The sequence below is a fragment of the Electrophorus electricus genome, chromosome 19 (genome assembly GCF_041902795.1).
Source record: "Electrophorus electricus isolate QZ-2024a chromosome 19, ASM4190279v1, whole genome shotgun sequence".
In the NCBI taxonomy this organism is placed as follows: Eukaryota; Metazoa; Chordata; class Actinopteri; order Gymnotiformes; family Gymnotidae; genus Electrophorus; species Electrophorus electricus.
The window spans coordinates 16,937,691-16,952,040 of record NC_137515.1 but is presented as its reverse complement, the minus strand read 5'-3'; the positions used below and the strand labels follow the sequence as shown (position 1 = coordinate 16,952,040).

At 40.1% G+C, this 14,350-nt stretch overlaps 1 protein-coding gene across 6 annotated transcripts in view; it reads right to left on the bottom strand.

The window, feature by feature from the left end:
* rxfp2a (relaxin family peptide receptor 2a) overlaps nucleotides 1–14,350 on the bottom strand; it is a 43,227-nt gene that overhangs the window by 23,979 nt on the left and 4,898 nt on the right. For 4 of the 6 annotated variants that reach the window (XM_027000889.3, XM_081701966.1, XM_081701967.1 and 1 more), the window contains exon 2: nucleotides 974–1,123. The exons of 1 other annotated variant lie outside the window; for it this stretch is intronic. In XM_027000889.3, coding sequence (XP_026856690.2) covers nucleotides 974–1,123 — 150 coding nt within the window. The remainder of the gene's footprint in view (nucleotides 1–973; nucleotides 1,124–14,350) is intronic. One more of the 6 variants, XM_027000890.3, reaches the window with a different exon arrangement.

Below are 14,350 nucleotides of genomic sequence, written 5' to 3'. Positions count from 1 at the left end.
TATCACTCACAGACTGCAGTGCATTATCAAGTCTGCAGAGAGGACCACTGGCGTGTGGCAGTGTGTGGACCTCACATCTGACTATCACCTTTTCCCTCAGGCTGCCACTTTAGCCAAATGAGGAACAAGACAACCCGGCTACAGAGAAACCTTTTCCCATATACCATCAAACTTATGAACAGTTGAATAACTCCCCATAATACACATAATTACACTCATAAACATTCCATCTTATCTTATCTTGATCACGACACAGTACTTCGCCTTCATCTACCTTATCTGCCCTACTTTTTTAACTGCCCCAATTTATTCATTTATTTACTTACTCACTTTACAACTGCATCTATATGCAAGCATACTTGGCAAATAAACCCCGATTTTGATACTGACTCTTATATAAACAACACTCACACACACACACAAACACACACACACACACACACACACACACACACACACACACACACACACACACACACACACACACACACACACACATACTCAGGTTTTGGTCTCTTTATCTACATGCCATCCTAGTATACACCTGGAATTTCATCAAGAGCAATTAAATACTCCATATTAACTCTAATCCAGAGGTAGTCAAATCACAGTCCCCAAGATCCAGGTATTACAGATTTGTATACCTCTGCTCCAATTTACAGTCTGTCTCTATTCAACCACTCAAAATACCTGTTAATGTACACATGCCAGATTGCAAACCCATTCATGTAGGCTCCATAACAGGCATCACTGTCAGCCTTGTGTGTAACTATGTTGGCTGTGCAACAGTAAAATCTACTTGCTGTCCAGGCTGTCAGACGTCCTTTGACTCTTTCAGCTATCATTGAGACTTTGGGTAGGTATTCAAGACCACTTAAACTGCAAGAATATGATTCAGAGACTCTTCTCATGCTTTATTATTATTATTATTATTATTATTATTATTATTATTATTATTATTATTGATCCTCACCACAGTGCTCCTCATCCGCTCCATTCTTGCAGTCTTTGTGCCCGTTACAATGGAGGAGCTGTGGTAGACAAACACTAATATTGCCACACGGAAACTGGCCCAGGGGGCAGGTCTCCACCACCGCCCTGCTGGAAAGGACAGAGAATGCTGCTGGGGGGGGGGGGGGGGGAAGCAAGAAGAGAAGAGGAAAAACTGCATAAGCTATAAATCAGTCCTATGACAATGCAAACACTGGGGTCAAGAGCAATTCCCACCAGTAATAACACTGCTCTGTACCATGGATACAATATACCTTATTGATTTAGTACCTACTACGCTCTGTAAAGGTTCTTTGTCCAGCTGAATTTTAACGCAATCATAGTCTGAAGTGAACCAAACTAAAGTGCTCTGCATGCATACGTGACAGGCAAAATGAAAAAAAATTGGGCTTCCAACTGGAACATGCAGAAGTGATGAAATACCTCCTACAGCGTCTGTTGAGCGCGCGTGCCAGCGCAATACAAAATATAGCAGCCAATTACTGCAGAGGCAATAATACAGCCAACAGCAACCAACAGGGCTGTCTGTTCACAGATACAAATTATGTTAAATAACATAGAATTCCAGAGAAATAGGACAATCTAAAAAATACATTTCTTATTTAGTCGGTTGGTTGCTCTGTTATTCTGTCATTGTGTATTAGTGATGTTTGATATATATGTGACATGATAATTATAGATACAGGTACTCCTAAAATGCACTGTAGGTGAGTACATCGGAATGTATTTAGTGGTTTAGATCTTGTGTATGCATTTAGCATTTTTCCTTACTCACTCTTATTTTGTTTCTTCTCTATTTTTGATTAAGACAAAATAAGTCCCTGCTGACCACAGCTGTTTCACTAGGAAACATGGAAGCTGCAAATAATTACAAAATATACAGTCTTATTTATTTTTTTGGTAGAACAAAGAGGCAGGATGCATGTGCGAGCCTGCAAGGTTTTAATTAGAGGCAGTCCGAGTGTTGTAGTCAAGAGAACAGCCCAAAGTCAAATGGCTGACATTTAGAGGCTTAACATTGGAACATATAACAAACATAAGTAAACAGGAGATTAAACCAGAAAAACAAAGCAATACGCCACAATTAAACAATACCAAAACAGACAGGAAAACATGGAACATAAGTAGAATTATCTAACAAGGGGATAATATGAAACAGGTGAAGACGATCATGGGTGGGAAGAAAACATGACCAGGTTCAGAGAGGAATGAAACAAAAGAAGAACCACATGGTATGGGTACTACAGGAACTATAATATCAGAGGGGGAAAGGTTCTGCCATTCTGCCACTTGTGATGGTGCCCCCCACCTCTACGCTCTCTCAGATGGCGAGGCATTGCACGTGGCTTTTTGTTTCATGCGTTGTCTTTTGCTGCATGTCTCGCACGGATGGTGACCAAACCACCTGTGTTCTAGGTTATTATAGTGTCTTCTTTATAAGCCTTTTGTGTTTCTTTGGCTGACTGTTGGTCATTGATGTTACTGTTACGTTAGCTTTCTTTAGTTTTGGTTAGAGGACTTTTATGTTCGCTTTTATTTTTCTTCATTTCATTCAACTCTTCAGTTGGAGACTCGTGTTTGCTTTGTCCTACATTCTATGCCTGTGTCGCTGTCTTGGCAGCAGTTCGACATGGACTGTGGCCTACGGCCCATCAGTGCCTACATTTCCACTGACCTTTTGCAAGAGATAAATTGAAAATGGGTTAAAAAATGTTTGCGCTTGTTTTCATCAAAAAGCAATGTCATTTCCCACAAAAAATGGTTGTTGCACAATTTGTAATGATCAAAAAAAGGATATTGACATATTCCTTCAAGCATGCTGAAACAAAGGCACACACACAAGAAGGAGAGGTTTTATTCGGTTTGCGGAGTAGTTGGAAACCGAAGGGAGAGGTTTCAGGGTCCCAAGCGTTGCAAGTCAGGTATGAGGGAATTAGCTGGTTCAGGCCAATCTGAGGTCAAAAATAAGGAGCAGAGTCTGGGTGGAGTCCAGGGATCAGGCAGGAGACAAGGTCTGGAAAATAGGCAGCGTTCCGAAAACCAACGTGACCAACACGTACAAGAAAGGCTTGGTATGCGACATGAGAGAGGATCAGGCAGAAGGCATCCCATTTTCTGTCTACAACAGAAGCACAGTACAATAACCAAGAGAGCTGACAGACAAAAGAAGAACGATAAAGCTTTCTGGATTGGAGGAGGGAGAAAGCAAAATAAAAAGGAAGTTCTAGGGGGAAATAACAAGGTGAAGAAACAGGTGTGGCCGATTAGAATTCAGGGGAGGTGGTCGGACATGATCATGTGACCATAAGGACCAGATCTGGGTGTGGCATGAAGGGTGGAGTGTCATTAATAATGTAAACATAGTCCAAAAGCCTATAAGAAAACCTTTTAATGTTCCTTTTCATCAAAGCATAACATTTATGTGGTTTATTTTATTTCTGGCTTTTCCATTCAGATTTTTAATGTGCATTTTCAAAAATCACATAAACACGTGGATGGAAAACCTTTGCTAATAAAGGCAAATGTGAAAAAGATGAGGGGAGGGTCATAGCAATACTAGTCCAGGTTTTTGACAACGCTTGCAGAGTTTAAGCAAAACTCTTTTGATCTACCCTGAAATTAATGCACGACCATCCCAAATTTCCCACAAATGACAAAGCCTTAGTGGAATGATCTCTGCTTCTGGAAATCCTAGTTAATAGCCCTCATAATAGAAATAAGCCCATAGAAAGGGAAAAGAACGGACAGCGGTGCAACAAAAAAGTGTTTTCCAAATCGTCATGAGCTTGCTGGTTCAAAGGCTGATGATGCAGCAGTTGTCTGTGGCTGGGGGTCCAAGAGAGCAAAGTTGCCATTGCTGTGCCCCCTGTCAGTCACAACACCACCAGCCAAAGAGGGATTTCTGTGTGCTCATACTTGTTGGCTGGGCCAGTTGGTGTATTCCGCTCAGCTTCTCAGAGGAAGCGCATGCTTCCTGAAGCCTTGGCAGTCGTCGTATGAGAGGGGAAGGTTAACTAGCTGATGGGTAGGTGTGTAAATAAGCTGTAATAAAGACTAATAAAAGGGTTAAATCTCTCCATTGTATGTGGTATTTGTTTCTTTAAATGTACATCCTATCCTGCTCTGGTTCTTCCCAGCACCTTCATGGGCGATAGCAGAGATTTTCTTTTTCTGGTGCTACGGGTGTGCTTGACTTTTCAGCGAGGGTCGTATGAAATGTATGGTATTGCAGTAACATGCCAGTTGCCACAGTTTGAATTTCTACTGCAACACCCCAGATACACTTGCACGCGTACACACTCACAAATATTCAGTACCCAGTCGGCACTGGAGTAAAGTTCATAAGCCAGCCTATGTAAACATGCCACAGCCAGGGTTTGCACAAAAGCAGCAAGCAACAGACACAAATTTGTGCACATTTCATACTCAGATTCTGAGATCATAAACTCAGGCTTCCAGTTACCAACACCTCAGCTAATGAACAACAGTATTCTGTTCCATACATCTAATGTATGAATGACCATGTATGAATGTATAAATTTGTGCCTCATGTGCCAAATGCATTAAAATAATCATAAGCAAACGATATAAAAAAATCTTGCACTTTACATTAGACATTTTCATAAAGCCAATGTTTCTGTTGTTGTGCTAGAGTGTGAAGGCATCGGTGATTTTGTTGCTGCCCGGGGACCTTTTTCTCTCAGTGTTTACAAGCAACAGTGACAGGTTGGTGGTTTGAGAGTCCCCGCTGCTGTTATTCAAATTTTTTTTTAAATAACAGACAAGAATAACTGCGCTCAAAGCTTACTGATATGATATGACATGTCAGAGATATCAATGTGTACAAGTCAATAAATGTATCTTTGAACAGGAGCTCCTGAGTGCTGGTAATAGACGGTATGTTCCTGTTCTTTTCTTTGTGGCGAGCCTGGTACAGCTCTGCAGACAGGTTTACCACACTGATTCCACAATGACAGGCCAAGGGCAGTATTCATTGTTTGTCTAGAAAGATGTGTGTTTGGAGCTTAGGGCTGGCATCCCTCTTACTACATCATCTGTCTGTGTTGAAACACACTGATTCTTCTCCATTAAAATCCTGTCTGTAATAAGATAGAAGGAGTACAGGTCATCTCAGGTCATCCATGCTGTCTAAGCGTATTCTTTTTACCAGGGTCTTCACAACAAAATCCTTCAGATGTTTAGCTGTTTGGGTCTGCCTTCTTTCGTATAGTGAGGTGTGTGTTCATGCACAGGCCTCCTGCTTGTTTTCGGATTTTCTTTCCACTTGTCAGCTTCTTTGAGCTTGTAGTGACTACAGACTGGGCCAGATCATATACCATTAAAAGATCTTAATTATAGGACGTAGTTTTGTCATAGCCCTGGCCATCAGAGACATTGAGGTCTATATTACACTGACTGAATGTATGCTCCATGGTGGCTAATTGTGATGTAGACGACTCGGAGGAAGCGAGAGGCGGGGTTGCGGGGAAGTTCATTTTATTATCCTTAGATAATAAAGAACCAGGAGCACTAAATAAACAAAGCACACAAAGTAATCCTTGACCTGTTGACAAGCGTGAGGAGGTAAGTGAACCCCCAGGATGTAGAGAGAGTCCCCACCATGCGCGTGTGTATTCAAAGTGCCACTTGGGCACAGAGGAAAATGCAAGGGAGCCTTGACAAGCCAATGCACCTTGATGCACTAACAGGCCACAAATGTATTAGCCCAATTGCAAATGTGTTTTTAAGGCCATGCCTGCCGACCTTAGCTGTCACCAGCCACTACAATACTGTCCTTCCAGGGTGAAAGAGCTTGTGTATGGTGTCAAAAACTCATCTCCACCAGCGAGTTGGGAAAACACGCCTGAGCTGGCCAATGGAGACATCACAAAGTGATGTCATCCTTGCACTGCTGGGAGGTCCACCGGCCATAGGTCAGAGATTGCTGTCCTGCAGGCCTGGACCTCTGGGTCAGAAACCTGGTCTGCCACCAGCTGTGACTAGTTGATGCCCAGGAGCACAGCAGCCTCCACTGAACTGGATAGAGGCAGAGTTGTTCTTCTTGGCATACTAGATGTCTGTGGTGAACTCCAAAGATGAACTGCATTGCTGGCAAGCAGACCACAGCTCAGAAGTCTTGTTGTCCATGATGGCCCAGAAGGGACAGCTCTCCAGATGAAAATGGAAGTGTAGAACATCAAACTACTATCATGATCAAAGATGCAGTTCATTGGAGTGGGCAACTGAACGAAGCAAGAGGTTGCCATGTGCTATTGGCACCGCCCCCACTGCATAGTCCCCTTTATCTGTTGTGATCATTGTACTAAGCCTATCTACTACTTTATTCTTCCATTTTCTCTGTACACAGATCTGTTCTCTTTGTTTGCCCTTTTCTACCTGTCAGTCTGTATCCCATTTTCTTTTTCCTGTTTGCCTCTGTATTTCCTTATGTTATCCACCTGTCTATATATCCTAAATGTTTCCTGTTAGCCCTCTCTCTAGGTCCAAGCTACATCTGTCTGTTTTCCTTAGCCTGTTTCATGTTCACCTGTGTCTTGTATTATGTTTCCAGTTAGTTTGTTTATTGTAGTCTATGTTTTCTGTCCATCAGTCATGCCCGATTCCAGTAGCCCTGTATCTTCTTTAAGTGTTCCAATCAGCCTGTATCCTGTTCCTAATTAGTTTCCTGTTAGCCTGTTTTCCATTTACAGCATTTAGCTGATGCTTTTATCACAAAAGCAACTTACGCATCTGACTGAACACAACTTAAACTGGCAACCTTATGATTACTAGTCAAGTACCTCAACCACTGAGCTACTGCTACTCTAGTTTTCCAGTTAGCCTTGTAACATGTACCCTGTTGCCTGTACACCTGTTTTCCTGTTAGTCCTGTTCCTGTTGCCTGTTAGCTTGTCTTGTTCCTATAGCCAATTATTAGTCAGTTATCTACCTTCATTATTTTTCCATTTCTAGTTTATCAAGTCATAGTCACTACATTTGTTAGATTCCCATTTATACTAATGTTTGTCTTTTTAGTTCCTAGTCTGTTATTTTATATTTCTTTCCAAGTATCTATTTCTAGTCAGGCATTCTGCTTTTTTTTCTGTTTCTGACCTCCCTGGTACTAAGACCCTGGACTGTTCTGTTGACCCATAATTAAAGTTTAATTAAAGTCATTCATCTCAGCATGTGCATTCTTCCTGAGACAGAATGCACTGGACAATTTGGAAAAGACAGAGCAGCCCAGTGAGCATGGGAGTGAGCTAAAAATCTCTGGTTTGACGAGGCATCTGTTCTTAACATCAACCAGCAGATTGTTGGCACACAGGAAGTTGGCACCCAGTGGAGGAGGAGGGTGGACACCCTTGCTAGCACAAAGTTACCTAGAAACAGAACCACTGCCCACCAAGGCACAGATGTACCGACCGCCTCCCATACATGAGAATGGGATACACGAGGACCAGGTCCATGTGCCCTGAATTTGCGTCCAACTCTGAGACAGGCAGGACACTTACATAAGCAGCCAAATCACAGAGTAAACAATGCCTGGAGTCAGTGTCTGTGAGGAAAAGCAGGCTACTGGAACGGGTGATGCCCACAGCTGCTAACGGGCTCCGCCCGCTTTGTTTCCCAACCCTTTGAAGCTGCGGAAAGAGAGCATTTATTGCTTTTAGCACCAAAGGGCATATGATAGAAGCAGAGAACGGTAGAAAGCTGAAGTAAGGCTGCCCAAACCAAAGTACTTGCAGGAGGCGAGAGAGTGAAGGGGTGCATGGCACTGCTGTCTGACTACGAATATTTTGTCAGCCTCCCTAGTCCTCACATGGTGGTCCTTCAGAGGTTAGCTCGCTAAAGTTATGTGAATGTTTCAAAGCAGGTTCTGCAAAAAAAAAAAAAAAGTCCATTAACTCTGATGGTTTGGAATGACTCAAACCAAGCAATAAAAAAAAACCTAACACAATAAATAGTATGAGATGTACATCTAAGGCTATGATACTGACAATGTTTTTTTCAAGTATTCAACACACAGCCACACACATCTGATCTTTTCTTTTGTAAACACAATTTCCAACCTTAACCTATTCATCAATTATCAAGAATATTCACCCCAAGCAGCTTCACTGTTTAGGCACATCCATCTTTGTGATTTATTGGGAAAATATTGGTTAAGTGTGCACAAGTTTTCTTTACTCCTCTCTTCACCTACATGTTTTTACACATTATTACATGCTTATGTGGAAATTAAAAAATAGACACGATTGTAGCAGCATGCCCCCTACTGGTAGGCTCTATTATTTGGCAGCAGCATTGAATATGGATTTCTCTAAGTTTTCATCTTTTGTTGTACATTTCTTCCTGTTTTGAATTGTTGCTACAGTTCCCTTAGACGTGTGCGTGGTGCTCCATTCACCATATTCCCTGAGGGCTGTGATGTTGTTATGTTATGTCCTTTAATTATGTCTTTTTGTGGCTTGTGACTGTTGGTCATTGAACGTTGGCTTCTTTTGTTCGTTAGCTTCATTTTCATTTCATCATAATCTTCAGTTTTAGACTCCCCTTTGCTTTCTTTCTGCATATTCTTCGCCTGTAACAATGAATACCGTTAGAATAGCTGTAATAATTTCCCTACTGCAGAGACTTACATACATTCAGTTTGCACTGGTTTACCACATGAAAAAAATCTAAATTATTATGCTCAGAAGTAACTTCAACACTTATACCAGCCAGGAAAAACATTCGAAGCACCTGTGGACAAAATACAGCAGTAATGGCTGGGACCTAGTAAGCTGTAATAAATGGGTTTGATCCTGAATGAGTACTGAGCACACAGTACACATCCCATATAGTCTGACAGTAATCTGGCAGGATGCTCAAAGGCAGCTCCATGTCTTTGGGGGCAAGCTTGGAATAACGTGTGGTAGCTCAGTGGTGAAGGTACTTGACTTGTAATTGGAAAGTTGCTGGTTCCAACCTCACCACTGCCAAGTTGCCACTGTTTGGCCCCTGAGTAAGGCCCTTAGCCCTCAATTTCTCAAGTTGTACTCAGCTCTAATTGTAAGTCACTTTGGATAAACACATCAGGTAAATGTAGTGTGGTTAGTAAGATTACTTGAAAAATAATATATTTACTTCAATGCTAAATCCATACTGAGCTATTGTCATTTTAAATACATTTATGCAGAGATGAAAATTAATTATGGACACTTTTAAAATTAATCAACTAAGCCTATGAAAATGTCAGAATGTTAGTAAGTCCTATACTGAATTTCTTGTTTAATAATGTAAAAAAAGACGAACAGTCTTAAATATATACACAAAACAATGTGGCATCCACCACTGGCCCTGAGAGAGATATGCAGTGAGGACACAGCTAGAATTCCCAGAGGGTTGTGCACCTCGAGTGTAATTTGGTTAAATATTCATGTTGTTGATCTTTAAAGGTGATATTAGTTTTTTGCATGTATTAGTTTTTTTCCTGTGACCCCTTTGTTTGTTTGTTGATGGAATTCGTTACCGTTATTGTGGTGTGTATTTTGTAACATTTTCCTCCTTAGTCCATTTCCTGTTATTAAAGCAGTGTTCGCAATGTTTGAAATGATGCATCTTGTGTCATCTTCCATGCAGACACTACAGTAGATTCTAGCTTCTTTGGATTGATGTCTCCATTGTTCCCATGCAACTTTCCCATTACAACAACAAACTGGTTTTAGCTACAAATGAATTCTCTCAGCTTGACGTGTTTTTTTATTTTTTATTTGTTTTGTTTTTTTCCTTCTCCTCTAACAGCTGGATTTGATTTCCATCAAAAGATAATTTCAGATTCAGAAGAGCCACACACACAATATAATGTTACCCAGCCGTAGCCCTAAACTGAGTCCTACTTTACAGCATGCTGCATGAGTGCATCTCAGCAACGTTCCTGGGCTATTTTTTCATGAGAATGCAGCCCTACACAAAGATGCATTTCTGCACTTTGCACACATTCTCGGAGGAGCATCTTTTTCTCAGTCCTTGCTCCCCACACAGTAGAAAGCATGCAGAGCTGTTATGCCCACTGAATGTAGGAACCCTGACACATATTGCCTTTTGTTGTTGTTGATGTTGTTTTAAGTGGTTTTTTTTATTGTATTGATAATTAATTTAGCAAAGCATTGTGTAGTGTGTTGATTGTAAAGCATCCTTGGGTATTGAGAAAGTTGCTATATAAGTGTAACTTCATAACATATATCGTATCATATCATATCATACCATACAATTGCTATACAAAAGCAGTGGGTCTTATTTTGATGACATTTTTAAAACATATTGGAAGATTTCAACCCCCAGCAAATCTTGTTTCAGCCTCAATAGACTCAACATATTGTTTTTTGTACAGAGCATTCAGAACTTTATGACAGACAGTTTACAATCAGACGAAAATCAAAAGCAAGGCGAGGGAGAGAAGATGCAGACATCCATCCACCTTAGCCTGCTTGAGATGACCAACTGGAGGTCATGACAAGTCTGAACATTCCACAGAGGTGATTTCATAGGAATTACTAATCTGGTGGCGAGGTATGAGTGTTCTCCACACTCATCTTGAATTGACAATAAAGAATTCACGTGGAATTCCTTCTTACATGTCTGCTAAAAGTCCAAATTACGTGGTCAGCAGCTTGGGAAGCAATTAAAGGTGTCGCAAAGTAGATGAAGTGAAGGCAGCTAGATTCTTTTTGGTCTGTCTGGACACCTGATGTTGTTTCTGATGTTGTTATATAACATAGTGAGGAGATGGATATTTGCACACCTACCACATTGTTTGATGACTGCAGAGCTAAGATGGTGATGATGCAATCTGATGAGTCAATCGAAGATGTATGGAATGAGAGCAAAATGATAGGCTCAACAATATATCTGGAATTTCAGTCAAAGAGAGCAAAAAATGATCAAAGAGGCTGGAAGATCGGTGAGAGAACTAAACTGATTTCACACAGAAGAATGAGATAATGGTCAGCTTTTATTTTGCAACTTCGGATCTTGTCATACAATGCATCACAGTCAGGTGTAATGGGAAAAAGTCTACCCCTGCTGACCTACACAGTTAATTTGTCAAAACTCCCTCTGCAGCTATTAGAAGGGAGATATATACGCAACAGAAGTTGAGCCATTATGCAAGCGTCTCTGGTTGAGAAGGGCCTACTGATATATGTGTACTCTACAAGCCGGTTATAACTCTGCCCCTTACCTCTTATAGTGATGAAAGGAGCTTCTAAGATCTGAAATGTATTAAGAACAGATTGAGAACCACAATGACCCAGACAGATTGTCTGACCTAATGGTCATTGCTGTGGAGGCTGAGAAGTCAAAGAATGTGAACTTGGAGACAATGAGGGACAGGCCCTAGGTTAAGGTTAGGACTAGGGTTAAGATTAAATATAGCAACTACAGTTTCTGGCCCACAATACACCTCACATTGTCATCACTTACCTGAAAGTGCCTTAAATGGAATGTTTTGGGCCAAGAATGATGTACTATTGGAGCTAGTGCTGCTTGTCACCTTGTAATAGGTTTAGCAGTAGGTAGATTGTTAACAGTAGTGCTGGGCCATGTAGGATTGTAACAATTGTGTCTCTGAGGTTGTGTTTACATTTAACTAAAATAATGGCAGCTTAATGAATGGAGTCATGTATGTGCCAGTCAGTCATTTAAATTCTGTAAGTGTTATCAGAGTTGGTGGAGCCAAAGGAGGTGGTATTAGTCTGTGATAGATTCTAAATGGTGTGCAAATTCTTTAAAATATTTTTTAGCGAGTTGGCACACTCTGGAAAAGCTGTTGTGGGTTAGGCCACAGTAATATGCCACTGAAGATAAATTATTCAGATGAAAAAATGAAAAAGGAGGCCGGTGATCAAAGGGCCTTATATCGTCTGTTCCTCTCACTTTTTCAGTCACTTCTAGCTGTTCCGTAGTCTCATATGAATCTCAAAGATAATTGTGTCTTTGCAGTTACTGCACCTAGACTGTGAAAATGCCTACTACTGAACATTCAATATGCTCCTACATTTATTGCTTTTAAGTTGACATTTTAAAATCATTTTTGAACTGTATAATGGGTAGCCAGCATGTCTGTATCCTTTGTGTATGCTTGATCGTTTGATGATGTCATATACGTGTCTCTGTCAAAACTGATGAGTGTAGAACACTGGTCAACTGTTTTGAAATGTACTTTATTTAAAAAGAAATTAGTTTACACATTACTTTTACTTGACAGTTTGAATATGGACAAAGGCTTTTCAAATGCTTCTACATGGACATCCAGAAACCTCGTTTCTAAATGACATATAAATACCTGTTAGTTTAGTGTTCGATTTAGTGTTCATTTTACAGTTTACTCTGTTAAACGGCAGTTTTTTGTTTTTCTGTAGGTATTGCTGGACCTCCATTGGTTGCACAGTATTTGTAATACAAATTGTAAACAGCATTCCAACAACTGGTAGTTGCATTCATGCATTCATGCAGTGTCCAAAAGATATATGCTTCATATCATATGACTCTGAGACATAATACTCTTATGTCAAATTGTGTAGCCTTGAGGCTATTTGCAAACAAACACAGCATATACATATATTTCACTCACTGCATGTTAGGTTATCTAGATTGGCCATTGAGAGGACGGGACAATTCCCGATGGGCCACTATGTGTGTTGGCCACTGAGAGAGTGAAAAATTAATTGAAACATGAGAATCTGATTTAAGCATTCAAATACTGGAGAACACAGTGGCCCACTGTATTTTCAGTGCATGGCCATGGAAACGTTTCCATCCCTAGGATAAAATGTAACAGCAAGAACCAATTAAAAAAAATAACAAATAAATTTTATATATATATATATATATATATATATATAAATTATATATATATATATATATATATATATATATATATATATATATATATATATATATATATATATATATATATATATATATAAAAACATTAAGGGTACATGTAAAAAGTCTGAAAATGGAGCTGGAAAGGTGTGTGAGAAAATAAAAAAAACCTTGTGTCTCGGTTAGTCCTCCTAGCTCCCACGCTCCATGCTCTCCCCGTCATGTTTATTTCAGTTCCACGCCATAGTTTCATTTTCTCCACCCATCGTTTGATTATACACACCTGTCCCTTGTTTCTAGTCTTGTTAAGTGAATATATTTAAACCCTGTTGTGTGCCCCGTGTCTTGGCTGTTCATTGTTTATTTGAATGCTTGCGTTTATGTGTTTGGTGGGAGTTTGAAAGCCCGTCTGTGTTTCAAAGCCTTCGTTTGTTAGCTTGTTTTGTTATCTTAGCCTTTGTGTTTCTTAACCTCTGTTAGAGGCTGCTTCCCTTGTTTGCCTTAGTATGTTAATCATGTATCCCTGTGATCTCTGTTGGATCTGTGACTCTGGACTACTACAACGACTCTGACTCTGGATTTGCTCCTAATAAATCTCGCTCTTCTCCGCACATGCGTCCGCCTCCTCACCGCTTCCCGTTACACATTGCCCTTGTCCTTATCAAGACAAGCAGCACTCAAAGAATCAGAGTTTATCTTAAATATGATGATAAAACCAAAGGATGGGTAACGAAAACAATTACAAATCCTGAAAACATTAAATATCACAATTAGACCTAAGAATACTTCACAAGCATTAATGAATAACAAGACGTAATTACACAACTAAGAACTGCTAGTTAAAATCACTTCTCCAAGTTACAACAATTTTGATGTGCTCACGTGTGTGTGTGTTCAAAATGTTCAAAAAATTGTTCAAAAATATGCAGCAACTCTAACAGCCGTCGATTTCTCCCTGATTTCTGTAACATATCATTTTTAATTTTATAGCTAGATAGATAAAGCTAAGGTACATGTATGGACATTTGGTTATTTGTTACTTTTTAAAATTAAACTGTAAGGTTTAAGGTCCAAAAAACATCCAATGCTGAATTTAGGCCTGCCAGCCCTGCCAGTAACTGTATAACCTCAAAACTCACTCGTTTCACATATTAGAATATTTCGAACAAGCGCCCTCTCCTAGATGACATGACAAATTTTAGCTTACTTACCTCTAGTCTCTGTATTTGTTCCAACATAATGCAGAGGTGGGATAGCCAATGCCTGCATATCCTCCAAGGTTCCTAGTATCATTCACTGTTTGCTAGCTAATGTCAACTACAATGTAGTGCATTTTTAATGCACACATTAAAATAGGACTCAGCTTTCAGTCAGTGAAAGAGTCTCTTCAAGGAAAACAGGTAAATCTATGTCCATAGTTTGTTCCTGACCCACTATGAAGGAATAGATTACTTCCCACTTATTAAAC